The following is a 25,103-nucleotide window of genomic DNA, read 5'->3' as shown; positions in this document are numbered from 1 at the left end:
CCAGTGCACCAGATCATCCCATGAAGGGACCAGTGCACCAGATCATCCCATGAAGGGACCAGTGCACCAGATCATCCCATGAAGGGACCAGCGCATCAAGGATCATCCTATGAAGGGACCAGTGCAACAGATCATTCAATAAAGGGACCAGTGCATTACAGCAGTCAGATTAGAGGTATGCAAGATCATCCCATGAAGGGATCAGTGCATCAGAGATCATCCCACGAAGGGACCAGGGCAACAGAGATCATCCCATGAAGGGACCAGTGCATCAAAGATCATCCCATGAAGGGACCAGAGCATCAGAGATTATCCCATGAAGGGACCACTGCATCAGAGATCATCCCATGAAGGGACCAGTGCATCAAAGATCATCCCATGAAGGGACCAGAGCATCAGAGATCATCCCATGAAGGGACCACTGCATCAGAGATCATCCCATGAAGGGACTAGTGCATCAGAGATCATCCCATGAAGGGACCAGTGCATCAGAGATCATCCCATGAAGGGACCAGTGGATCAAAGATCATCCCATGAGGGGACTAGAGATCATCCCATGAAGGGACCAGTGCATCAGAGATCATCCCATGAAGGGACCAGTGCATCAGAGATCATCCCATAAAGGGACCAGTGCATCAGAGATCATCCAATGAAGGGACCAGTGCATCACAGCACTCAGATTAGAGGTATGCAAGATCATCCCATGAAGGGACCAGCGCATGGGGGATCATCCCATGAAGGGATCAGCGCATGGGAGATCATCCCATGAAGGGACCAGCACATGGGAGATCATCCCATGAAGGGACCAGTGCACCAGATGATCTCATGAAGGGAACAGTGCACCAGATGATCCCATGAAGGGACCAGTGCATCAGAGATCATCCCATGAAGGGACCAGCGCATCAGAGATCATCCCATGAAGGGACCAGTGCATCAGAGATCATCCCATGTAGAGACCAGTGCATCAGAGATCATCCCATGAAGGGACCAGTGCATCAGAGATCATCCCATGAAGGGACCAGTGCAGCAGAGCACTCAGATTAGAGGTATGCAAGATCATCCCATGAAGGGACCAGTGCATCAAAGATCATCCCATGAAGGGACCAGTGCAACAGACATCATCCCATGAAGGGACCAGTGCAACAGACATCATCGCATGAAGGGACCAGTGCATCAGAGCACTCAGATTAGAGTTATGCAAGATCATCCCCTGAAGGAACCAGTGCACTAGAGATAATACCATGAAGGGACCAGTGCAACAGATCATCCCATGAAGGGACCGGTGCAGAGATCATCCCATGAAGGGACCAGTGCACCAAAGATCCCATGAAGGGACCAGTGCATCACAGCACTCATATTAGAGGTATGCAAGATCATCCCATGAAGGGACCAGTGCACCAGAGATCATCCCATGAAGGGACCAGTGCAGAGATCATCCTGTGAATTGACCAGCGCAGAGATCATCCCGTGAAGGGACCAGCGCAGAAATCATCATCCTGTGAAGGGACCAGCGCAGAGATCATCCCGTGAAGGGACCAGTGCACCAGAGATAATCCCATGAAGGGACCAGTGCACCAGAGATCATCCCATGATGGGACCAGTGCTCCAAAGATCATACCATGAGGGGACTAGAGATCATCCCATGAAGGGACCAGTGCACCAGATCATCCCATGAAGGGACCAGTGCAAAGATCATCCCATGAAGGGACCAGTGCACCAGAGATCATCCCATGAAGGGACCAGTGCATCAGAGATCATCCCATGAAGGGACCAGTGCATCAAAGATCATCCCATGAAGGACCAGTGCATCAAAGATCATACCATGAGGGGACTAGAGATCATCCCATGAAGGGACCAGTGCATCAGAGATCATCCCATGAAGGGACTAGTGCATCAGAGATCATCCCATGAAGGGACCAGTGCATCAGAGATCATCCCATGAAGGGACCAGTGGATCAAAGATCATCCCATGAGGGGACTAGAGATCATCCCATGAAGGGACCAGTGCATCAGAGATCATCCCATCAAGGGACCAGTGCATCAGAGATCATCCCATGAATGGACCAGTGCATCAGAGATCATCCCATGAAGGGACCAGTGCACCAGAGATCATCCCATGAAGGGGCCAGTGCACCAGAGATCATCCCATGAAGGGACCAGGGCAATAGATATCATGTTATGAAGGGACCAGGGCAACAGATCATCCCATGAAGGGACCAGTGCAACAGATCATCCCATGAAGGGACCAGTGCAACAGGTCATCTCATGAAGGGACCAGTGCAACAGACATCATCCCATGAAGGGACCAGAGCAAGAGATCATCCCAAGAAGGGACCAGTGCAACAGATCATTCAATGAAGGGACCAGTGCAACAGATCATTCAATGAAGGGACCAGTGCAACAGATCATTCAATGAAGGGACCAGTGCATCACATCAATTAGATTATAGGTATGCAAGATTATCCCATGAAGGCACCAGTGCAGAGATCATCCCATCAAGGGACCAGTGCATCAAAAATCATCCCATGAAGGGACCAGCGTATCAGAGATCATCCCATGAAGGGACCAGCGCACCAGAGATCATCCCATGAAGGGACCAGCGCACCAGAGATCATCCCATGAAGGGACCAGCGCACCAGAGATCATCCCATGAAGGGACCAGCGCACCAAAGATCATCCCATGAAGGGACCAGAGCAACAGATCATCCCATGAAGGGACCAGTGCACCAGAGATCATCCCATGAAGGGACCAGTGCACCAGAGATCATCCCATGGAGGGACCAGTGCAACAGATCATCCCATGAAGGGACCAGTGCAACAGATCATCCCATGAAGGGACCAGTGCAACAGATCATCCCATGAAGGGACCAGGGCAACAGAACATCCCATGAAGGGACCAGTGCACCAAAGATCATCCCATGAAGGGACCAGTGCACCAAAGATCATCCCATGAAGGGACCAGTGCACCAAAGATCATCCCATGAAGTGACCAGTGCACCAAAGATCGTCCCATGAAGGGACCAGTGCACCAAAGATCGTCCCATGAAGGGATCAGTGCAACAGATCGACCCATGAAGGGACCAGTGCTGCAAAGATCATCCCATGAAGTGACCAGTGCACCAAAGATCGTCCCATGAAGGGACCAGTGCACCAAAGATCGTCCCATGAAGGGATCAGTGCAACAGATCATCCCATGAAGGGACCAGTGCTGCAAAGATCATCCCATGAAGGGACCAGTGCACCAAAGATCGTCCCATGAAGGGATCAGTGCAACAGATCTTCCCATGAAGGGACCAGTGCTGCAAAGATCATCCCATGAAGGGACCAGTGCAAAGATCATCCCATGAAGGGACCAGTGCAAAGATCATCCCATGAAGGGACCAGTGCATCAAAGATCCCATGAAGGGACCAGTGCATCAAAGATCCCATGAAGGGACCAGTGCATCACAGCACTCTTATTAGAGGTATGCAAGATCATGCCATGAAGGAACCAGTTCAGAGATCATACCATGAAGGGACCAGTGCACCAAAGATCATCCCATGAAGGGACCAGTGCATCAAAGATCATCCCATGAAGGGACCAGTGCATCAGAGATCATCCCATGAAGGGACCAGGGCAACAGAACATCCCATGAAGGGACAAGTGCACCAAAGATCATCCCATGAAGGGACCAGTGCACCAAAGATCATCCCATGAAGGGACCAGTGCACCAAAGATCATCCCATGAAGTGACCAGTGCACCAAAGATCGTCCCATGAAGGGACCAGTGCACCAAAGATCGTCCCATGAAGGGATCAGTGCAACAGATCGTCCCATGAAGGGACCAGTGCTGCAAAGATCATCCCATGAAGGGACCAGTGCAAAGATCATCCCATGAAGGGACCAGTGCAAAGATCATCCCATGAAGGGACCAGTGCATCAAAGATCCCATGAAGGGACCAGTGCATCAAAGATCCCATGAAGGGACCAGTGCATCACAGCACTCTTATTAGAGGTATGCAAGATCATGCCATGAAGGAACCAGTTCAGAGATCATACCATGAAGGGACCAGTGCACCAAAGATCATCCCATGAAGGGACCAGTGCATCAAAGATCATCCCATGAAGGGACCAGTGCATCAGAGATCATCCCGTGAAGGGACCAGTGCATCACAGCACTCAGATTAGAGGTATGAAATCATCCCATGAAGGGACCAGTGCATCACAGCACTCAGATTAGAGGTATGCAAGATCATCCTATGAAGGTACCAGTGCATCAGAGATCATCCCATGAAGGGACCATTGCATCAGATCATCCCATGAAGGGACCAGCGCACCAGAGATTATCCCATGAAGGGACCAGCGCACCAGAGATCATCCCATGAAGGGACCAGCGCACCAGAGATCATCCCTTGAAGGGACCAGTGCACCAGAGATCATCCCTTGAAGGGACCAGTGCAACAGATCATCCCTTGAAGGGACCAGTGCATCAAAGATCATCCCATGAAGGGACCAGTGCATCAGAGATCATACCGTGAAGGGACTAGTGCATCAGAGATCATCCCGGGAAGGGACCAGCGCACCAGAGATCATCCCATGAAGGGACCAGCGCACCAGAGATCATCCCTTGAAGGGACCAGTGCACCAGAGATCATCCCTTGAAGGGACCAGTGCAACAGATCATCCCTTGAAGGGACCAGTGCATCAAAGATCATCCCATGAAGGGACCAGTGCATCAGAGATCATACCGTGAAGGGACTAGTGCATCAGAGATCATCCCGGGAAGGGACCAGTGCATCAGAGATCATCCCGTGAAGGGACCAGTGCATCAGAGATCATCCGTGAAGGGACCAGTGCATCCGAGATCATCCCGTGAAGGGACCAGTGCATCAGAGATCATCCGTGAAGGGACAAGCACATCAGAGATCATCCCGTGAAGGGACCAGCGCATCGATCATCCCGTGAAGGGACCAGCGCATCGATCATCCCGTGAAGGGACCAGCGCAGAGATCATCCCGTGAAGGGACCAGCGCAGAGATCATCCCGTGAAGACACCAACGCAGAGATTATCCCGTGAAGGGACCAGTGCAATAGATCATCCCGTGAAGGGACCAGTGCACCAGAGATCATCCCGTGAAGGGACCAGGGCACCAGAGATCATCCCATGAAGGGACCAGTGCACCAGAGATCATCCCATGAAGGGACCAGTGCAACAGATCATCCCATGAAGGGACCAGTGCATCAGAGATCATCCCATGAAGGGACCAGTGCATCAAAGATCATCCCATGAAGGGAGAAGCGCATCAAAGATCATTCCATGAACGGAGCAGCGCATCAAAGATCATCCCATGAAGGGAGCAGCACATCACAGCACTCAGATTAGAGGTATACAAGATCATCCCATGAAGGGACCAGTGCAGAGATCATCCCGTGAAGGGACCAGTCCAACAGATAATCTCATGAATGGACCAGTGCATCAGAGATCATCCCATGGAGGGACCAGTGCAGAGATCATCCCATGAAGGGACCTGTGCAGAGATCATCCCATGAAGGGACCAGTGCACCAGAGATCATCCCATGAAGGGACAAGTGCACCAGAGATCATCCCATGAAGGGACCAGTGCATCAGAGATCATCCCATGAAGGGACCAGTGCATCAGAGATCATCCCATGAAGGGACCAGCGCATCAGAGATCATCCCATGAAGGGACCAGCGCATCAAAGATCATCCCATGAAGGGACCAGCGCACCAGAGATCATCCCATGAAGGGACCAGTGCATCACAGCACTCAGATTAGAGGTATGCAAGATCATCCTATGAAGGTACCAGTGCATCAGAGATCATCCCATGAAGGGACCATTGCATCAGATCATCCCATGAAGGGACCAGCGCACCAGAGATCATCCCATGAAGGGACCAGCGCACCAGAGATCATCCCATGAAGGGACCAGCGCACCAGAGATCATCCCTTGAAGGGACCAGTGCAACAGATCATTAGGGGTGGGCGGAATTTGCGAAAGCGACTTTCGCAAATTATCGTGAAAATGTTAAAAATCTCCGCAAACAAGCGGAAATATCGCGAAGATGCGGAAGTTTTTTTCCGGCATGTTCGCGAGATTTTCTGCATTGTTGCGGGTCGCCAACTTACCCATGTGGTTGCTTGCGGGTGCGGCCATCTTGTTTTCAGTTGTCTCGCGGTGCATGATCGCGAGAAAAAAGACGTGATCGCGCGACGCATGACGTCACTGCGGACGCGAACTGTCGCGAGACAGCGCAAATGGCTAAAACAATACAACATCTCATGGAGAACGCGACCGGATCGGGAAAACTTGTCGGCGAACGCGGGGATTCAGGTAAGGCGATCGCGCGCGTGCAAGAATGTATTATTTTACAGCGCGAGCAAGAACCAAATTATCGCAAAGCTGCGGAATGCGGAAATTTTTACATTTCCGCGCTCTCCGCGGAACGCGGAAATGCCAAATTATCGCAAATTCCGCGAACGGAACGGAAATTTTGCCCAGGCCTACAGATCATCCCTTGAAGGGACCAGTGCATCAAAGATCATCCCATGAAGGGACCAATGCATCAGAGATCATCCCATGAAGGGACCAGTGAAAAGATCATCCCATGAAGGGACCAGTGCATCACAGCACTCAGATTAGAGGTATGCAAGATCATCCCATGAAGGGACCAGTGCATCAAAAATCATCCCATGAAGGGACCAGTGCATCAGAGATCCCATGAAGGGACCAGTGCATCACAGCACTCATATCAGAGGTATGCAAGATCATCCCATGAATCGACCAGTGCAGAGATCATCCCATGAAGGGACCAGTGCACCAAAGATAATCCCATGAGAGGACTAGAGCTCATCCCATGAAGGGACCAGTGCAATAGATCATCCCATGAAGGGACCAGTGCACCAGAGATCATCCCATGAAGGGACCAGTGCACCAGAGATCATCCCATGAAGGGACCAGTGCACCAGAGATCATCCCATGAAGGGACCATTGCAAGAGATCATCCCAAGAAGGGACCAGTGCAAAAGATCATTCAATGAAGGGACCAGTGCAACAGATCATTCAATGAAGGGACCAGTGCATCACATCAATTAGATTATAGGTATGCAAGATCATCCCATGAAGGCACCAGTGCAGAGATCATCCCATCAAGGGACCAGTGCATCAAAAATCATCCCATGAAGGGACCAGCGCACCAGAGATCATCCCATGAAGGGACCAGCGCACCAGAGATCATCCCATGAAGGGACCAGCGCACCAAAGATCATCCCATGAAGGGACCAGAGCAACAGATCATCCCATGAAGGGACCAGTGCACCAGAAATCATCCCATGAAGGGACCAGTGCACCAGAGATCATCCCATGAAGGGACCAGTGCACCAAAGATCGTCCCTTGAAGGGACCAGTGCAACAGATCGTCCCATGAAGGGACCAGTGCTGCAAAGATCATCCCATGAAGGGACCAGTGCAAAGATCATCCCATGAAGGGACCAGTGCAAAGATGATCCTATGAAGGGACCAGTGCATCAAAGATCCCATGAAGTGACCAGTGCATCAAAGATCCCATGAAGGGACCAGTGCATCACAGCACTCTTATTAGAGGTCTGCAAGATCATGCCATGAAGGAACCAGTGCAGAGATCATGCCATGAAGGGACCAGTGCACCAAAGATGATCCCATGAAGGGACCAGTGCATCAAAGATGATCCCATGAAGGGACCAGTGCATCAAAGATCATCCCATGAAGGGACCAGTGCATCAGAGATCATCCCGTGAAGGGACCAGTGCATCACAGCACTCAGATTAGAGGTATGAAATCATCCCATGAAGGGACCAGTACATCACAGCACTCAGATTAGAGGTATGCAAGATCATCCTATGAAGGTACCAGTGCATCAGAGATCATCCCATGAAGGGACCATTGCATCAGATCATCCTATGAAGGGACCAGTGCATCAGAGATCATCCCGTGAAGGGACCAGTGCATCAGAGATCATCCCGTGAAGGGACCAGTGCATCAGAGATCATCCCGTGAAGAGACCAGTGCATCAGAGGTCATCCTGTGAAGGGACCAGTGCATCAGAGATCATCCATGAAGGGACCAGTGCATCAGAGATCATCCCGTGAAGAGACCAGTGCATCAGAGATCATCCGTGAAGGGACAAGCGCATCAGAGATCATCCCGTGAAGGGACCAGCGCATCGATCATCCCGTGAACGGACCAGCACATCGATCATCCCGTGAAGGGACCAGCGCAGAGATCATCCCGTGAAGGGACCAGCACAGAGATCATCCCGTGAAGACCCCAGCACAGAGATCCTCCCGTGAAGGGACCAGTGCAATAGATCATCCCGTGAAGGGACCAGTGCACCAGAGATCATCCCGTGAAGGGACCAGTGCACCAGAGATCATCCCATGAAGGGACCAGTGCAACAGATCATCCCATGAAGGGACCAGTGCATCAGAGATCATCCCATGAAGGGACCAGTGCATCAAAGATTATCCCATGAAGGAACCAGTGCATCAAAGATCATCCCATGAAGGGAGCAGTGCATCAAAGATCATCCCATGAAGGGACCAGCACATCAAACTTCATCCCATGAAGGGAGAAGCGCATCAAAGATCATTCCATGAAGGGAGCAGCGTATCAAAGATCATCCCATGAAGGGACCAGTGCATCAAAGATCATCCCATGAAGGGACCAGTGCATCAAAGATCATCCCATGAAGGGACCAGTGCATCAGAGATCATCCCGTGAAGGGACCAGTGCATCAGAGATCATCCCGTGAAGGGACCAGTGCGTCAGAGATCATCCCGTGAAGGGACCAGTTCATCAGAGATCATCCCTTGAAGGGACCAGTGCATCAGAGATCATCCGTGAAGGGACCAGTGCATCAGAGATCATCCCGTGAAGGGACCAGTGCATCAGAGATCATCCGTGAAGGGACAAGCGCATCAGAGATCATCCCGTGAAGGGACCAGCGCATCGATCAGCCCGTGAAGGGACCAGCGCATCGATCATCCCGTGAAGGGACCAGCGCATCGATCATCCCATGAAGGGACCAGCGCAGAGATCATCCCGTGAAGACCCCAGCGCAGAGATCATCCCGTTAAGGGACTAGTGCAATAGATCATCCCGTGAAGGGACCAGTGCACCAGAGATCATCCCGTAAAGGGACCAGTGCACCAGAGATCATCCCATGAAGGGACCAGTGCACCAGAGATCATCCCATGAAGGGACCAGTGCAACAGATCATCCCATGAAGGGACCAGTGCATCAGAGATCATCCCATGAAGGGACCAGTGCATCAAAGATTATCCCATGAAGGGACCAGTGCATCAAAGATCATCCCATGAAGGGACCAGTGCATCAAAGATCATCCCATGAAGGGACCAGCACATCAAACCTCATCCCATGAAGGGAGAAGCGCATCAAAGATCATTCCATGAAGGGAGCAGCGCATCAAAGATCATCCCATGAAGGGAGCAGCGCATCACAGCACTCAGATTAGAGGTATACAAGATAATCCCATGAAGGGACCAGTGCAGAGATCTTCCCGTGAAGGGACCAGTCCAACAGATAATCCCATGAATGGACCAGTGCATCAGAGATCATCCCATGAAGGGACCAGTGCAGAGATCATCCCATGAAGGGACCAGTGCAGAGATCATCCCATGAAGGGACCAGTGCATCAGAGATAATCCCATGAAGGGACCAGTGCATCACAGCACTCAGATTAGAGGTATGCAAGATCATCCTATGAAGGTACCAGTGCATCAGATCATCCCATGAAGGGACCACTGCATCAGAGATTATCCCATGAAGGGACCAGTGCATCAGAGATCATCCCATGAAGGGACCAGTGCATCAGAGATCATCCCATGAGGGGACCAGTGCATCAGAGTTCATCCCATGAAGGGACCAGTGCAGAGATCATCCCATGAAGGGACCAGTGCAGAGATCATCCCATGAAGGGACCAGTGCATCAAAGATCATACCATGAAGGGACCAGTGCATCAGAGATCATCCCGTGAAGGGACCAGTGCGTCAGAGATCATCCCGTGAAGGGACCAGTGCGTCAGAGATCATCCCGTGAAGGGACCAGTGCATCAGAGATCATCCCGTGAAGGGACCAGTGCATCAGAGATTATCCCCTGAAGGGACCAGTGCATCAGAGATCATCCCGTGAAGGGACCAGTGCATCAGAGATCATCCGTGAAGGGACAAGCGCATCAGAGATCATCCCGTGAAGGGACCAGCGCATCGATCATCCCGTGAAGGGACCAGCGCAGAGATCATACCGTGAAGGGACCAGCGCAGAGATCATCCCGTGAAGACCCCAGCGCAGAGATCATCCCGTGAAGGGACCAGTGTAATAGATCATCCCGTGAAGGGACCAGTGCACCAGAGATCATCCCGTGAAGGGACCAGTGCACCAGAGATCATCCCATGAAGGGACCAGTGCAGAGATTATCCCATGAAGGGACCAGTGCAGAGATCATCCCATGAAGGGACCAGTGCACCAGAGATCATCCCATGAAGGGACAAGTGCACCAGGGATCATCCCATGAAGGGACCAGCGCAACGAGGATCATCCCATGAAGGGACCAGTGCATCAGAGATCATCCCAAGAAGGGACCAGTGCATCAAAGATTATCCCATGAAGGGACCAGTGCATCAAAGATCATCCCATGAAGGGACCAGTGCATCAAAGATCATCCCATAAAGGGACCAGCACATCAAACCTCATCCCATGAAGGGAGAATCGCATCAAAGATCATTCCATGAAGGGAGCAGCGCATCAAAGATCATCCCATGAAGGGAGCAGCGCATCACAGCACTCAGATTAGAGGTATACAAGATCATCCCATGAAGGGACCTGTGCAGAGATCATCCCGTGAAGGGACCAGTCCAACAGATAATCCCATGAAGGGACCAGTGCAGAGATCATCGCATGAAGGGACCAGTGCAGAGATCATCCCATGAAGGGACCAGTGCACCAGAGATCATTCCATGAAGGGACAAGTGCACCAGAGATCATCCCATGAATGGACCAGCGCAACGAGGATCATCCCATGAAGGGACCAGTGTATCAGAGATCATCCCATGAAGGGAGCAGCGCATCACAGCACTCAGATTAGAGGTATGCAAGATCATCCCATGAAGGGACCAGCGCAGAGATCATCCTCATCCCATGAAGGGACCAGCGCATCGAGGATCATCCCATGAAGGGACCAGTGTATCAGAGATCATCCCATGAAGGGACCAGTGTATCAGAGATCATCCTATGAAGGGACCAGTGCACCTAAGATCATCCCATAAAGGGACCAGCGCATCAGAGATCATCCCATGAGGGGACCAGCGCATCAGAGATCATCCCATGAGGGGACCAGCGCATCAGAGATCATCCCATGAGGGGACCAGTGCACCAGAGATCATCCCATGAAGGGACCAGTGCACCAGAGATCATCCCATGAAGGGACCAGTGCACCAGAGATCATCCAATGAAGGGACCAGCGCACCAGAGATCATCCCATGAAGGGACCAGTGCATAAAAGATCATCCCATGAAGGGACCAGTGCATCAAAGATCATCCCATGAAGGGACCAGTGCATCAAAGATCATCCCATGAAGGGACCAGTACAAAGATCATCACATGAAGGGACCAGAGCATCACAGCAATTAGATTAGAGGTATGCAACATCATCCTATGAAGGGACCAGTGCATCAGAGATCATCCCATGAAGGGACCAGTGCACCAAAGATCATCCAATGAGGGGACCAACGCACCAAAGATCATTCCATGAAGGGACCAGTGCATCAGAGATCATCCCATGAAGCGACCAGCACAAAGATCATCCCATGAAGGGACCAGTGCATCAGAGATCATCCCCTGAAAGGACCAGTGCATCAGAGATCATCCCATGAAGGGACCAGCTCATAGAGGATCATCCCATGATGGGACCAGCTCATAGAGGATCATCCCATGAAGGGACCAGCGCATCGAGGATCATCCCATGAAGGGACCAGCGCATCGAGGATCATCCCATGAAGGGACCAGCGCATCACAGCACTCAGATTAGAGGTATGCAAGATCATCCCAAGAAGGGACCAGTGCATCACAGCACTCAGATTAGATGTATGCAACATCATCCCATGAAGGGACCAGTGCATCAAAGATCATCCCATGAGGGGACAAGTGCAGAGATCATCCCATGAAGGGACCAGTGCATCAGAGATCATCCCATGAAGGGACCAGTGCTTCACAGCACTCAGATTAGAGGTATGCAAGATCCCATGAAGGGACCAGTGCAGATATTATCCCATGAAGGGACCAGTGCATCAAAGATCATCCCATGAATGAACCAGTGCATCAGATCATCCCATGAAGGGACCAGTGCATCAGAGATCATCCCATGAAGCGACCAGCACAAAGATCATCCCATGAAGGGACCAGTGCATCAGAGATCATCCCCTGAAAGGACCAGTGCATCAGAGATCATCCCATGAAGGGACCAGCTCATAGAGGATCATCCCATGATGGGACCAGCTCATAGAGGATCATCCCATGAAGAGACCAGCTCATAGAGGATCATCCCATGAAGGGACCAGCACATCGAGGATCATCCCATGAAGGGACCAGCGCATCGAGGATCATCCCATGAAGGGACCAGCGCATCAAGGATCATCCCATGAAGGGACCAGCGCATCAAGGATCATCCCATGAAGGGACCAGTGCATCAGATCATCCCATGAATGGAAAAGTGCATCAGAGATCATCCCATGAATTGACTTGTGCATCAGAGATCATCCCATGAAGGGACCAGTGCATCAGAGATCATCCCATGAAGGGACCAGTGCATCAAAGATCATCCCATGAAGAGACCAACGCACCAAAGATCATCCCATGAAGGGACCAGTGAAACAGATCATCCCATGAAGGGACCAGTGAAACAGATCATCCCATGACGGGATCAGTAAAACAGATCATCCCATGAAGGGACCAGTGAAACAGATCATCCCATGAAGGGACCAGTGAAATAGATCATCCCATGAAGGGACCAGTGAAACAGATCATCCCATGAAGGGACCAGTGAAACAGATCATCCCATGAAGGGACCAGTCCATCAAAGATCATCCCATGAAGGGACCAGTGCATCAAAGATTATCCCATGAAGGGACCAGTGAAACAGATCATCCCATGAAGGGACCAGTGAAACAGCTCATCCCATGAAGGCACCAGTGAAACAGACCATCCCATGAAGGGACCAGTGAAACAGATCATCCCATGAAGGGACCAGTGAAACAGATCATCCCATGAAGGGACCAGTGAAACGGATCATCCCATGAAGGGACAGTGCATCAAAGATTATCCCATGAAGGGAGGAGCACATCAAAGATCATCCCATGAAGGGACCAGTGCATCACAGCAATTAGATTAGAGGTATGCAAGATCATCCGATGAAGGGACCAGTGCATCGAGAATCATCCCATGAAGGGACCAGCGCATCAAAGATCATCCCATGAAGGGACCAGCACAAAGATCATCCCGTGAAGGGACCAGCACATCAAAGATCATCCCATGATGGGACCAGCACATCAAAGATCATCCCATGATGGGACCAGCACATCAAAGATCATCCCATGAAGGGACCAGCACATCAAAGATCTTCACATGAAGGGACCAGTGCATCACAGCAATTAGATTAGAGGTATGCAAGATCATCCCATGAAGGGACCGGTGCAGAGATCATCCCATGAAGGGACCAGGGCTCCAGATTTCATCCCATGAAGGGACCAGGGCACCAGAGATCATCCCATGAAGGGACCAGGGCACCAGAGATAATCCCATGAAGGGTCCAGGGCACCAGAGATCATCCCATGAAGGGACCAGTGCAACAGATCATCCCATGAAGGGACCAGTGCAACAGATCATCCCATGAAGGGACCAGTGCAACAGATCATCCCATGAAGGGACCAGTTGAGGTTCCGTGAAAACTGAACCCGTGTTTTGGAACTAATGGTACCGTGACGATTTTGGTATTAGTGAATCGCAAATGATGAGTTTAATATGTGCGCTGCACTGAAGGATTCGTCATGTATTGCTGGTTTTCGTGTTCGAACCTACGGGTTTCATTTTGTGCATGACGTCCATTTTGTATCATTGCCCTCACATAGTCAGTGAATGGGCGGTGTCCGAGCGATGACCCTGGTTAGGTAACCTCACGAGGACACGTACTCCTTAGTGCGCGTTCTGCTGATTTCTGCATGACTTGGTGAAAGCTGACTCTGCCGCCCGAGGCTGACCCTGCCACACTGGTTTTCTGTCTTGTCCTGCTTGAGCAAGATTACTGACCCTGATACAATAGACCACGCTTCTTCTATTGTCTACAAATATGTCTTATCTGGCTCTTCTATTTTCTGCATCTGTTTCTGTTTTTCCCTTTGGCCTTTTATGATGAGGAGGTGACCAATTTTATTATAGGGCGGTCCGGCCTTTCAATAGAGGGACGTCAGAATTGTGTGATTGAAGGCTGGACACCTGGGGATGGGAATGTGATATTGTGTGATCTTATTGTTTGGAATACAGAAACGGGAATAGTTGTAAACTTGTAAGAATGTTTGCCCGAAGCAGAATATTCAGTATTTAAGGAGTGACCTGCTTTGTACAAATTGAGCAGTCTCCTTAGAATCTATCTTGTATGATACTTCTGTGACTTCCGTTCCTGACTGCAGTCATTAAAGACGATCTTTGACGCCAGAGGAAGAGTCCCGTGTCTCTGTTTGTTTAGTACGCCAAAACAGGTGAACCCCGAAGGTCTCAGGTGTTGTCCCCTGGCACCGCTGGGTCTTAGAATTTGCCCAGTCCTTCAGTTGGCGCCCTAGCGTGGTGCGACATCGAGTGGTACCGGTCCAAGCCTACAGATTGTGAGGAGCTTTGTGTGAAATTCCCAAGGGAGGTGCACCCCACTTCATCGATCTATGTATGTCGCATAAGTGGTCCGAAGGTCTTTTCCGGCGAAGGTTCCCGCTTCCAGACGGCTGCAAAGGACTGGCGCCCTGACTGTCGACCTGTTTTGGAGCCTGGCGTAGTCCTTAGTACGGCGAGACGATAGACGGGTCTTCCTGGTGACGTCATCGATCTTTCAGTTAAGTATCAGTGGGTCGCTCCCAGTCCTTAGGTTTGTTCTTAGTTCTTGGTTCTTGGAGTCCTTAGTTTTGTTTGGTAACTCGAGTTCTTTGGTCCTTAGTTTTGGTTTGCATGGTTCCATTGCATTTGGTTTAGTTTGGTCCTTAGCATTATTTGGTAGCTGCAGTTCCCACAAACCGAGGGTCTTGTAGATAGCCCCTTGAAGTTTGAAACTTGGTTAGTGAGCAAAGATGCCTAACTGTAGTCTTGGTTTCTTGTCTTGTCTTGGACGTTGCAACAAGGATTCCCGATTGGAGGACTCTTGTCCGATACCTCCGGTTGGAACTCCGACATATGAGCTCTATTCGAAGCATGGTGTGGGTCCTATCACGTATAATGAGGTATGGGTCCACTATACGAGGAAAGATGGTGTTCTTAGATGGCCACAACATGGTAGTTTTGAAACTGCAATTTTAGATAATTTGGAAGCGAAGTTATTTAAGAAGAAAGCCCGGCCGGCGATGTTTGATTCCTTTCGTCTATGGCGCAAAGAAGCCAAGCAGAAATATATCAAACAGGCTAAAAAGGATAAACGAGACAAAGGTGTCACGATTATGCAAGCTGCTAGGCAGTTTACGGACGCTGAAGAAGAGAAAGCGATCGAGATTTCCACTAGACAACATAGCATGGCAATTGATAAGTGCTACCCTGTTCTGCCATCGTGTCCCGATAAGCCAACAGAGGACCCCGAAAAGGATCCTCTGATGTCCTATTTATTGAAGTCGCCACCTCCTTATGTACAAGGCGCTACAGCTCTTTTAGTTCCCCCTGCTGTACAATCAGCTGCTGGTCGGCCTTTGGTAGTTCCGCCTCCACCATTTGTTCCGGTTTCTGTTCCTGCCCCTGTTCCTCAGCTAGGTTATGTTCCTCCGGCACCCCCTCTTCCTGGGTTGCCTCTTTTGTCTTTAACTACTACACCTCACCTTACTACGTCTGTTACTCCTGTTTCTGTTACTCCTTTTGCTCCTTTGCTTTCATTGAATGCTGTCTCTCCTGCTCTTATGTCTCCATCACCTTCCGTTCGTCGGCGAGTAACCGACACCGTCCCCAATTTTCTGACTCCTCTTTTTGGGTCGCTAATTGCGCCCGTCGTTTCTGATTCTACGCAGAGACGTAGCCAGCTCCCTGACTCTGGAGAACGAGCATTATTAGATTCGATGGCTCATCGGTGGATTTTGAAAGCCGACAGGTATAGTTCTTGTATAGTTTACGATACGTTTTCTCGATGGAATGAACCGACTCAGAGGTATGTGTTTGAGGAGATGTGTAAGTTGTTGCGAGATGAATGGGATAACGACGAATTAGACTCAGTCCCTACTGAAATGTTCGAACTCCAGAGTCAATTTGCGAAAGGTATGATTGTGGGTTCTGCAGTTAGACATGCGTTAGAACGGCTTCTTGCCTATAGGTCTGTGCTACCCTCTAGAGCTTTGTTTGCGAATGATTCTTCGACAACGAAGACGTTAGGACAATATCCTATGAGAGAGGTTCCGCCAGTATGGCGTGATGCGGTACAGGCTGATGCAGGGAGAGGTATTCAGGCCGCTCCAGCACATTTTCAAAGAGTTTGGATACATGTCCTAAGGAAGAGGTCTGAAGTTTTAGCATTAAAACAGACTTTGCCAGACCAACGTAAGAGTCCTGCCGGTTACTATAAGGAATTGTCCCAGACAGTGGACGCTTGTATCATGAACCTTGCAGATATTGAGATGTTGTTTGGCAATGTAGTGCCACAACCGATATGGGCGAAGATTCGCCATGAGGAACATCAGAACGAGTTAGGTGGTACCTGGGCTGCTATTTAACAGCGGATGCTCTCCAAGTAGGAGGTGCAAAGCCTGAGCCCCTAGTAGCGGAGTTACCAAATAGGATAGTTAATTTGATGAAGACTTTGATGCCAGCATTGAGAGTTAACTGGGATAAATTGTCGGCTTGTAAGCAGAAGAAGGATGAAAGTGTGTCCGATTTTTTCACGCGATTTGAAGAGACTTTTGTGGACCACAGGGATCAAGACATGAGTTCGGAGGGAGGCCAGAGATTATTTGTCGATAAATTTGTGTTTAACTTGTTGCCTGACTTGTGCAACAAATTAAAAGACTCAGAAAGTGCTTGGGCTGTTTCTTCGACGGCTCAGATTCCAGCTACAGCCCAATATTACAAGAATAGAGATAAGGAAGAAAAGGAACGAGTGGAAAAGAAAACGAAGGAATTGAAGACTAAGGTGTTGTTGCAGCAGGCGTATCCGCCTCGCTCGAATCAAAACGATTCGCAGCAACGTTCGCCATTTCAGCAACAGACACAGTTTCCGAAAGTACAACTGAGACCGGAGTATTTTGCTTCTAGGCCCTTGTTAGGATTGAACCAATGTGTATACTGCAAGGAAGAGGGTCATTAGAAGAACGAGTGCCCTGTTTTGCGACAACGTATGAATGGTATGCCAGTTCGGAGAGGTTGTGGTGGTTTTCAACAAGTCTCTAGAGGTAGAGGACGTGGTGTTGCGTTTTCTCAGAATGAGCGTTCTCTCCCGTCACAGAGTTCTCTTAATTGTTTTGATCAATCGACTGTGCAATCTGGTAGATCTCCGCAGTACCATGTAGATGATTACTATGTAGAGGGCGATAGTGCTGCGTATAATGATTGCTAGGATAGCCATGGAAAAAGAGAGGGAGTAGTGTCAGTTCCAGTCGATCAGAGTGGGCCTTACGTTTCAGTAGCTATATCAAGTGTGGTTGAGCCTTTTCTGTTGGATACTGGTGCGGCAAAAAGTTCAATCATACATTCTAAACTCCCTGGCGCACCTTTGTCTGGCTTAATGAATGTCTCAGTAGGATTTTCTGGCGCCCCTGTTCGTAATCCAGTCTCTAGTCCTTTGTCCCTTTCAATTGGACCATGTGAGTTAGAAGCCCCGTTGATTTTGACTACTGGTTGTGGTGAGAATTTGTTGGGTTTGGACCTGTTGAAACGATTGTATGCGACGTTGCATTGTTCCCCTTCGGGAGTACAACTTACATTGGGTAGGAAAGTGATCTCTCCTATGTATGTGTCGACAGACACACTTCCACCGGAATTGCGTTCTCTCCCTGAATCTCTTTGGGCTACGGGTCCTAATGATGTGGGTCTTTTGGAAATTCCTCCATATGTTGTTCAGCTTAAACCGAATGTTAGATTACCGCGAATTCCGCAATATCGCATTTCGAGCGATGGTGAACGAGCACTCTTACCGATCATCCATGATTTGATCCAGAAGGGTGTGATTGAGGAAACACGAGGTAACGTGTGTAATAGTCCTGTTTTGCCGATTTTGAAACGTACCGATTCTTCCAAACCCCCTGTGTATCGTTTTGTAATTGATCTTAGAGAAGTGAACAAGATTGTGGTTCCGCAGTTTCCTGTGGTTCCCGACATTACAGCTTTATTGACATTGATTCCTGCTTCAGCTGCCTGGTTCTCGGTGATTGACTTGAAGAATGCCTTCTTTAGCATCCCAATAGCAGAAGAGAGTAGGGACATTTTTGGTTTCTCCTTAGGTGGTCGTAGCTTTAGATTCAAGCGCGCACCTCAAGGCTATTGTGAGAGTCCTTTGATATATAGTCAGGCTCTGAAGAGTCAGCTTGATACCTTTGTATTACCTGTTGGTGCTGCTTTGATCCAGTACGTTGATGATCTTTTAGTGGCTGCTGATGACAAGGCAACTTGCAAAGCGGCTACGATTTCTTTGCTACAGCATTTGTCTGATTTACATCATAAGGTGTCACCTTCTAAATTGCAATATTGTTGCCGAGAGGTAACCTACTTAGGTCATCTCTTGTCAAAGGAGGGCAGAAGGTTGACCCCAGAACGAATTAAAGCGATTGCTCAAATGACTGTGCCAAGCACTCAGAGAGAAGTACGTGCCTTTTTAGGTATTACATCATACTGCAGACAATGGATTCCAAATTTTTCCTTGTTAGCGAAACCTTTGTTAGCCCTCACGTGCAAAGATGTTCCGAATCCTCTGCCATGGTCTGATGACTGTCAGCAGAGTTTTTCTGAGTTACGCGATGCGTTGTGTTCAGCTCCTGTGTTGGGTACTCCCGACTACATTAAGCCGTTTACACTAAACGCACAACTCTCTCTTTCGTGAACGTATAGTGTGTTGACGCAACAATTTGGTGACAAACAGCGTCCATGTGCGTATTTTTCTTCGACCTTAGATCCAGTAGCAAGAGCATTGCCGAGTTGTCTTAGAGCGACAGCGGCAGCTGCTGTGTCTATTCGACAGTCTGCTGGTTTGGTCATGGATAATATGTTAGTGGTAATGGTTCCACATGCAGTAGATACTCTATTGAACAGGACGAAAACTCAACATCTTACGAGTGCTAGGTTGTCAGGCTATGAGCTGACACTCTTGGCGAGTCATATCCAGATTAAAAGATGTAGTGTGTTGAATCCAGCCACATTGTTGCCAACTACTGTAGAGTCGAGTGATTCAGAACCACATGATTGTTGTTTGCGAACTGAAAAAGAAACGAAGGGTCGAATCGATTTGAAAGATACTCCTTTGTCAGATTCGGATGGTACTTTGTATGTGGATGGTTCGTGCTTTAAGTTGCCGAATGGTGATGTGACTGCTGCGTATGCTGTGACGACACTGAGTACGATTGTTGAGACTGCGAGAGTAAGTCAGAATTCTGCACAAGCTGCAGAGTTGATTGCGTTGACGAGAGCGTGTGTTTTGGCTGAGGGAAAGAGAGTGAATGTGTTTACCGACAGTCAGTATGCGTTTGGTGTTGCACACAGTTTTGGACGATTATGGAGAGAGAGAGGATTTTTGACGTCCCATGGGACAAAAATACAGCATGGACAATTGGTGAATGAGCTTCTTGAATCACTTACTTTGCCAAAGCAAGTTGCGATTGTGAAGTGTAGTGCGCAACGGAAGGTTACGGATGATGTTGGTCGTAATGCGTTTGCAGATGAGGTTGCGAAAGAGACGGCAAAGAACATGATGAGTCGAATGTATGTTGCAAGTTCTGCAAGATGGTTACGGATGCTGGAATGTGTGAAAATACGATTGAAAGTGTGAAGTCAATTCAGAATGAGGCTACTGAGAGTGAGAAGAATGTGTGGAAAGACAGTATGGGTAAATTGGATTCGACTGGTTGTTGGATTGATCTGTCTGAACATCAGAGATGGATGTTACCTGATGCGTATGTGCTTGCAGTAGTTACAATGGCACATGGAATGGCGCACATTAGTGCGAAAGGAATTTGCAAGTTGTTGGCCCCAGTATGGAAGAATGATGGAATTTCTAAGTGTGCGGAGAGGGTGATTAAGAATTGCATGGTGTGCCTGATGCATAATCCTGGCAAGGGAACTCCAACTCCAGCTGGTCATTTTGCTCCCCCGACTTGTCCCTTTGAGATTATCCAATTAGACTTCATTCATATGGAAAGGTGTAACAACCTTAAGTATGTCCTTGTTGTAGTTTGTGCATTTTCACGATGGATTGAAGCCTACCCCTTGAAGGATAATACAGCCCTGTCCACAGCCAAAGTCCTTCTCAAAGAGTTTTTCCCTAGGTTTGGCATGCCACGGATTGTATGGTCGGATAATGGAAGTGAGTTTGTGGGAAAGGTTATGAAGAGTGTGTGTGTGGGTTTGGGGATTAGACAGAAGTTCCATAGTGCAAATCACCCACAGTCCACAGGTCTTGTTGAGGGTTATAACGGGACTCTGAAATTGAAGTTAGCTAAGATCCAAGCAACTACTGGATTGTCATGGCCAGATGCATTGCCTTTGGCTCTTCTGTCCACTAGGGCGACTGTTCACTCTCGAGTAGGGCTTAGCCCATATGAAATTGTGTTTGGTCGTCCTGTGAATGTTTGGGGAGTCCCTAGACCTAAGGAATTTACCCAGCTCGAATATCCCATGTTGATTGATTACCTTTATGACTTGACTGCTAAACTAAGTGTCATTCATCAACAGGTTTTTGAGGCTCTGCCAAAACCAACAGAGGGACCAGGACACAAGTTACAGCCTGGTGATTTAGTAGTCGTAAAGGACTTTGGGAAAACCAGAAACTTGGAGCCAAGATATATCGGACCATTCCAGGTCTTGTTGTCAACACGGACTGCTGTGCGATTGGCTGGAAGAAAGCATTGGGTGCATGCTGCCCATACGAAGCGTGTACCACTTCCTTTACCGTATGACAAGTGGATTAGACAGGGAATTGGAAATTCTGAGACAGAGTGTGTTCCTAGGTTTGCCCCGTTCAGTGATGCACGATTTAAAAGTCTTGAATCAGCTAAACTAAAGAACACTGCTGCTCCACCTGGAATTGTGCCTTCGCCCCTGGATATGAACATTACTCCATTCGAACATTTACCTGAACAATTGAACACTGTTTCGTCATCTGGTCCTTTGTTCGAAGAGCAGACACAACCTGGAAGACATCGTTACTCTTTACGCTCTCATTCCAAGGACTAATAAAGTAAATACCCTTTCTTTGTTTTCTTTTGCGCCCTCTGCCCTGACAACTTGTTTTTGGACAATTGTATTCTCCTCAGCCAGGAAGTTTGCTGTATGTGTGTTCATGAACCGGCCATCCGGGTTCGCCGTAGGGCCGTGACGTGTGCCTAGTTTTTGATTTGCAGGTTACCAGACACTAGGTCGGTTTCCCCGGTTGGTCTTTGGGAACTCCCAAGGCTAACGGACGCATTTCTGAACAGGTACAAACCAACCCCCGCGGACGGCTCGAGTAGAGGATGGAACTTCCTGAGCTGCGAGGTGTTAATACTGTGATTGAGCGTAAAGTGAAATTGCATGAAATATTGCACAACAAATGTTTCCTGATCCAGTGTGCCCTAATGTTTTTTATTGTCTTGATAATTTTGGTGAGTGGAATTGTTTTTGGTATCCAGTTAATTTTTGTACCTGCCATGTCTACGGTGCCTCCTCACGTTTCTTTTTCTGCTACCACTGCTTCTTCGCATTTTTTCCACCCTTTGCCCAAACACGAACAAGCTAGACGTTCTGTGTTTGTAAACAATTCGTTTATTCAACGTCTGCACCAACACCAACTAGTGATGAATATGACTAATTGCTGGGTGTGTGGTTTGATGCCACATACCATTGATAAGGGTATCTCGTATCTAGTTCTGCCTTTTAGTTATAATGGATCATCGTGGGCATTCCAGACTATGTTCCTTATTGCACTTGAGACCTATCCCCCGCGACCACCACGTTCCACAAGATATAGCTCCAGCAATAAAGCTTTGATAAAAGGAGTTGCTGATATGAGTAGAGATATCGATGCATATTCATCCATTCCCAAGGATGAGTTGCGAGCTTATGTGGGTTGGAATGCGACTGGGTATAGCATTAGTCTAGGCGAGAAACAGCGCAAGAGTTCGTCTCCGATTTGGGTCGTACCCCACTTAGGTCGTTTTTGTTTGCAAGGCAATGGTCAGAATCCGAGAGCTCAGCTAGGGAAGAGTGACTGTACCGAAACGTACATTTTTCCATCACAGTCTTCCCCTGCGTTTTTGGCTGCCAAGGGTACATACTTTGTCTGTTATGATCGAGCATACACATGGTTGCCCCCTGATTTCTCGGGAACATGTTATGTTGCTAACTTACTACCCCCGACATTTACTGCTGCCTCTGATTATCACAAGGCCAGAGTTGTGAGAGGTGTTGTTAGTCAGGAGGATACTGCTGGTCAGGAAGTGGGAGACTTTTTCCTGGGTTTTCTGCCGTTTTGGGGACCTATGGTCAATAGTAGGAACCTGAGACAGCTGACTCGTGTAGTTGAATCCACTGTTAATGTAACGGCTGGTGCCCTTGGTAACTTGACAGCTGAGCTTCAAGCGGATCGCCTTATGACATTGCAGAACCGTATGATTCTAGATGTTGTACTTGCAGATCGGGGTGGAGTATGTAAAGTGATCCGGTTGAGTTGCTGTGTTTTCATTCCGGATAATGCTCTGACAGTTTATGAGGCCATTTCCAAATTGCATAAGATCTCTGATTCTATACACGTGGATGAAGGAGAGTGGTCGCTAACTGGATGGGTTTAGAATCTATTATCTGCGTGGGGATGGAAGATTCTGATGGTCATTGGGGTTGTTTTGGTTCTCCTGTTTTCATGCTGTCTCTGTGTGCAGTGTGGTCCTGCCTTATGTGGCCTTTGTGCTGCAACGTGTATAAGAAGGCCGCCTGTTACTAGGGAAGTATTGATGGAAAGGATGATGCTTCAGCAAAACCTCAGTGATTTGAGGAATATAGGTATCGACTCAGATATCGATTAGTGCTTGCCTATGTAAGGGCAAAAGGAGGGTCTGAGGTTCCGTGAAAACTGAACCCGTGTTTTGGAACTAATGGTACCGTGACGATTTTGGTATTAGTGAATCGCAAATGATGAGTTTAGTATGTGCGAGTGTTTTCATAACGCTGCACTGAAGGATTCGTCATGTATTGCTGGTTTTCGTGTTCGAACCTACGGGTTTCATTTTGTGCATGACGTCCATTTTGTATCATTGCCCTCACATAGTCAGTGAATGGGCGGTGTCCGAGCGGTGACCCTGGTTAGGTAACCTCACGAGCACACGTACTCCTTAGTGCTGATTTCTGCATGACTTGGTGAAAGCTGACTCTACCGCCCGAGGCTGACCCTGCCACACTGGTTTTCTGTCTTGTCCTGCTTGAGCAAGATTACTGACCCTGATACAATAGACCACGCTTCTTCTATTGTCTACAAATATGTCTTATCTGGCTCTTCTATTTTCTGCATCTGTTTCTGTTTTTCCCTTTGGCCTTTTATGATGAGGAGGTGACCAATTTTATTATAGGGCGGTCCGGCCTTTCAATAGAGGGACATCAGAATTGTGTGATTGAAGGCTGGACACCTGGGAATAGGAATGTAATGTTGTGTGATCTTATTGTTTGGAATACAGAAACGGGAATAGTTGTAAACTTGTAGGAATGTTTGCCCGAAGCATAATATTTAGTATTTAAGGAGTGACCTGCTTTGTACAAATTGAGCAGTCTCCTTAGAATCTATCTTGTATGATACTTCTGTGACTTCTGTTCCTGACTGCAGTCATTAAAGACGATCTTTGACGCCAGAGGAAGAGTCCCGTGTCTCTGTTTGTTTAGTACGCCAAAACAGGTGAACCCCGAAGGTCTCAGGTGTTGTCCCCTGGCACCGCTAGGTCTTAGAATTTGCCGAGTCCTTCACAGTGCAACAGATCATCATATTAAGGGACCAGTGCAACAGATCATCATATTAGGGGCCGGTGCATCAAAAATCCTCCCACGAAGGGACCAGTGCATCAAAGATCATCCCATGAAGGCAGCAGCGCATCAAAGATTATCCCATGAAGGGAGCAGCGCATCACAGCACTCAGATTAGAGTTATGCAAGATCATCCCATGAAGGGACCAGCGCATCGAGGATCATCCCATGAAGGGACCAGCGCATAAAAGATAATCCCATGAAGGGACCAGCGCATGAAAGATAATGCCATGAAGGGACCAGTACAAAGATCATCCCATGAAGGGACCAGTGCATCACAGCAATTAGATTAGAGGTTTGCAAGATCATCCAATGAAGGGTCCAGTGCACCAGAGATCATCCCATGAAGGGACCAGGGCACCAGAGATCATCCCATGAAGGCACCAGGGCACCAGAGATAATCCCATGAAGGGACCAGTGCAACAGACATCCCATGAAGGGACAGTGCATCCCAGCACTCAGATTAGAGGTATGCAAGATCATCCCATGAAGGGACCAGTGCATCAGAGATCATCCCATGAAGGGGCCAGTGCACCAGAGATCATCCTATGAAGGGACCAGTGCACCAGAGATCATCCCATGAAGGGACCAGTGCACCAGAGATCATCCCATGAAGGCACCAGTGCAACAGATCAT

At 48.8% G+C, this 25,103-nt stretch overlaps 1 protein-coding gene across 1 annotated transcript in view; it reads left to right on the top strand.

Annotated features, from left to right (window-relative positions):
- The window catches only part of RP1 (RP1 axonemal microtubule associated), an 859,010-nt gene extending 834,720 nt beyond the window's left edge, over nucleotides 1-24,290 (top strand). Inside the window, exon 17 of the mRNA XM_085605615.1 lies at nucleotides 21,159-24,290. Within this exon, the coding sequence (XP_085461741.1) occupies nucleotides 21,159-21,166 (8 nt within the window). The 3' untranslated portion in view covers nucleotides 21,167-24,290. The remainder of the gene's footprint in view (nucleotides 1-21,158) is intronic.
- The last annotated feature ends 813 nt before the right edge of the window (nucleotides 24,291-25,103 follow it).

Source organism: Triturus cristatus, chromosome 5_1 (assembly GCF_964204655.1).
Source record: "Triturus cristatus chromosome 5_1, aTriCri1.1, whole genome shotgun sequence".
In the NCBI taxonomy this organism is placed as follows: Eukaryota; Metazoa; Chordata; class Amphibia; order Caudata; family Salamandridae; genus Triturus; species Triturus cristatus.
The sequence above is the reverse complement of the archived record's forward strand: the minus strand, read 5'-3'. Positions and strand labels throughout refer to the sequence as shown.